At 44.8% G+C, this 2,500-nt stretch overlaps 1 protein-coding gene across 2 annotated transcripts in view; it reads right to left on the minus strand.

The window, feature by feature from the left end:
* syt3 (synaptotagmin III) overlaps positions 1–2,500 on the minus strand; it is a 28,082-nt gene that overhangs the window by 5,069 nt on the left and 20,513 nt on the right. For both annotated transcript variants that reach the window (XM_069709004.1, XM_069709005.1), the window contains one exon: positions 1,746–1,964. In XM_069709004.1, the coding sequence (XP_069565105.1) occupies positions 1,746–1,964 (219 nt within the window). The remainder of the gene's footprint in view (positions 1–1,745; positions 1,965–2,500) is intronic.

Genomic DNA, 2,500 nt, shown 5'->3' on the forward strand with positions numbered 1-2,500 from the left:
GTCTCCCCCCCCCCTTCCCCAGGAGTGGAGGGAAAGTGTGAAGCGGCGCCGGGTTTCCTCCAGGGGCTTTTTTTATTTTTTTTATTTTTTATCTCTCTCGGTCTCTCGTCGCCGCGGCGACTCCCTCGGCGGCTCTCGGCCTTCGCCCCGATCAATACTTCCCAAAGTGAAACGGCGAAATACGCGCAGACGCCGAACGCTTCAAACTTATTTAATAAATGAAAACGCACCATGCCAAAAAAAAAAAAAAAAGTTTAAGGCTCCCATCTAATTTGCTAATAGCCGTCTATGAATATTTCATATAAATCTACTTGGCTGATATTAAAGTTTGGATGTGGCTGGCAGTGCCTTTTTCCAGTCATCTATCTGGACTCTCCGGAGCAGGTTTTTTTTTTTTTTTTTTATTTATTTATATATATTTTTTAACATCACCAGACTCTGAATTAATCTCCACCGCGGGCGGTTTCCAGTCCGCACAGTTTCTCGCGTTTCCTCTCCACACACACGGGACCCGCCGATAACAACGCCTCTTGGAAGGAGAGGACGGTGGTCGTCACGACGATGACAAGCGGAACCAAATCAGGCAGTTCATCGTTTCATCTGCATTTCTCTCTGCTGGTGACGGACTGAAGGTACAGTAGCCTCCGTGCACGTTTGGGTTCCACCCCCCCCCACCCTCCTCGGTCGTCTTAAATTTCTGCGACTAAATTTCTGAAAATTATAATTAAATTAAATTCCAAAGTCTGAGCAACTTTTGAATGTTGAATTTTTTTTTAAAAAAAGAAAGAAAAAAACCTTTGAAAACATATTAGATTTTGAATCCCCCAAATTTCAAAAGCCAAATATCTCAATGAACGAACCGTCGTGAATTCGGTGGCGTTGGAAGTATTTTATAATTAGATGCTCAGCAGACTCTGATTTATTGGAGCTTTTTCTTTTTCAGGGCGAAGTGAGCAGACTGCAAAACACGCCGACGTCCCCATCTGTCCTTTTTTTTTTTTTTTTAGTCGCCCGACCTGAAAATAATTCCTTCTATTTCCGGAGTCGTGGACTCTGAGATATACGCATATGCGAGTGAAGTATTCCTGCCAAAGTTTTAGCTTCTCATCCGTCACACGTCGCCGTCGGAGAGTCCCGAATTCATCGAGCGGTCGTAAAGAAACTGGACTCGGAGTCCTGCAGCAGATGGTCCGACGCTCGCCGGCTCCGCCAGACGGTTGCTAGCGGCGACAGTTGTCTTCGCCGTGATTACAGTCTGGAAACGAAGTTGGTCTTAATGTTCGCTCGCCGTCTCGCTATTTTGCAGCAGGAAGTGACCGTATTTGGTGGATCCGACTCGATCTGATTGTCTATAGCGGACGCCCGACTGCACCACGGAGGGGGGGGAGCTGTCAATCAAACGGACACGCCCCCTCAAACGCGCCACTTTTCGAGGCATAAACATCTATTTAGTGGTTTGACTTTTTGTCGGTTAGCTGCACTTTGTATGAAGACAAATAAAAACATTATTAACATGATTTTTGCTAAAGCTGTATTTCTTCGCGCCTTTTTCTTTTGTCCAAATATGAATATGAACACTGGGCAAATTCTAATATTCGTTTAAACTCTCACATATATGCACCCGTGTGTTTTTATCTACCCTATCGGCTTCACGCTGATGATGATTTTTAATTGTCATTTCTACGTCTGACGTGGCCCAAAAAAAAACCAATAACAACGAGGCTCGTTGGTGTTTTTATTCTCACCGCGGTGCCCTCCACGATGTCCCGCCAGACGGGTTTGTCCCCGCTGCCCTCGCTGAAGTCCAGCAGGTTGTCCACCACCACCTGGCCGATCAGGTCGTGTCTGGAGAAGCGGTCGAAGTCGTACACGGAGAAATGCAGCTTCCTGGAATGTAACTCATTCAGCGGCACGCCGAACTGAAACGTCTCGTTGAACACCGGGTTCAAGGTCTTTCTGTGGACCTGGGAGAGAGAGAGGGGGAGGGAGGGAGAGAGAGGGGGGGAGAGGGGGGAGGAAGGGAGAGAAGAGTTTTTGAGAACTGTTCAATCATCATTGTAAATTCATATACTTAAATATTTCACAGCTACAAACAGAGTTGTTGTTTGTTTGTTTTTTTAATCATAATTTCCCAAAGAACGTTTTTGTAAACATGAAATGAATCAAAAGTACGTTTTACTACGACTAATATCACGGCGGTATCGACACACGCTTCCCCCGACTGCAACTTCAAACCCATCGCCACAATATTTGCGCAAGATTTCTCTTTTGATTGTTTCGCACGTGTTAAATCAACATGATTTAAAAAAAAAAAAAACGGCGGGTCGTTTGACGCCAAGTGTTGTTTTGAAGAATCCTGAAAATGAAATGGAAAAATAGTACAAAACACTTTTGCGGACCGTTTCGTAAAGTGCAGCTCTATTTCCTCAAAACCAAACAAGCGGGAGATGTTTTATTTTTCCGGCGGGTTTGTGTTTTTATTTCTCTTTCCCTTCATTCA

This window comes from Brachyistius frenatus, unplaced genomic scaffold (genome assembly GCF_029030835.1).
Source record: "Brachyistius frenatus isolate BFR_SWC_R1_liver_20210118 unplaced genomic scaffold, ASM2903083v1 Contig_80, whole genome shotgun sequence".
In the NCBI taxonomy this organism is placed as follows: domain Eukaryota; kingdom Metazoa; phylum Chordata; class Actinopteri; family Embiotocidae; genus Brachyistius; species Brachyistius frenatus.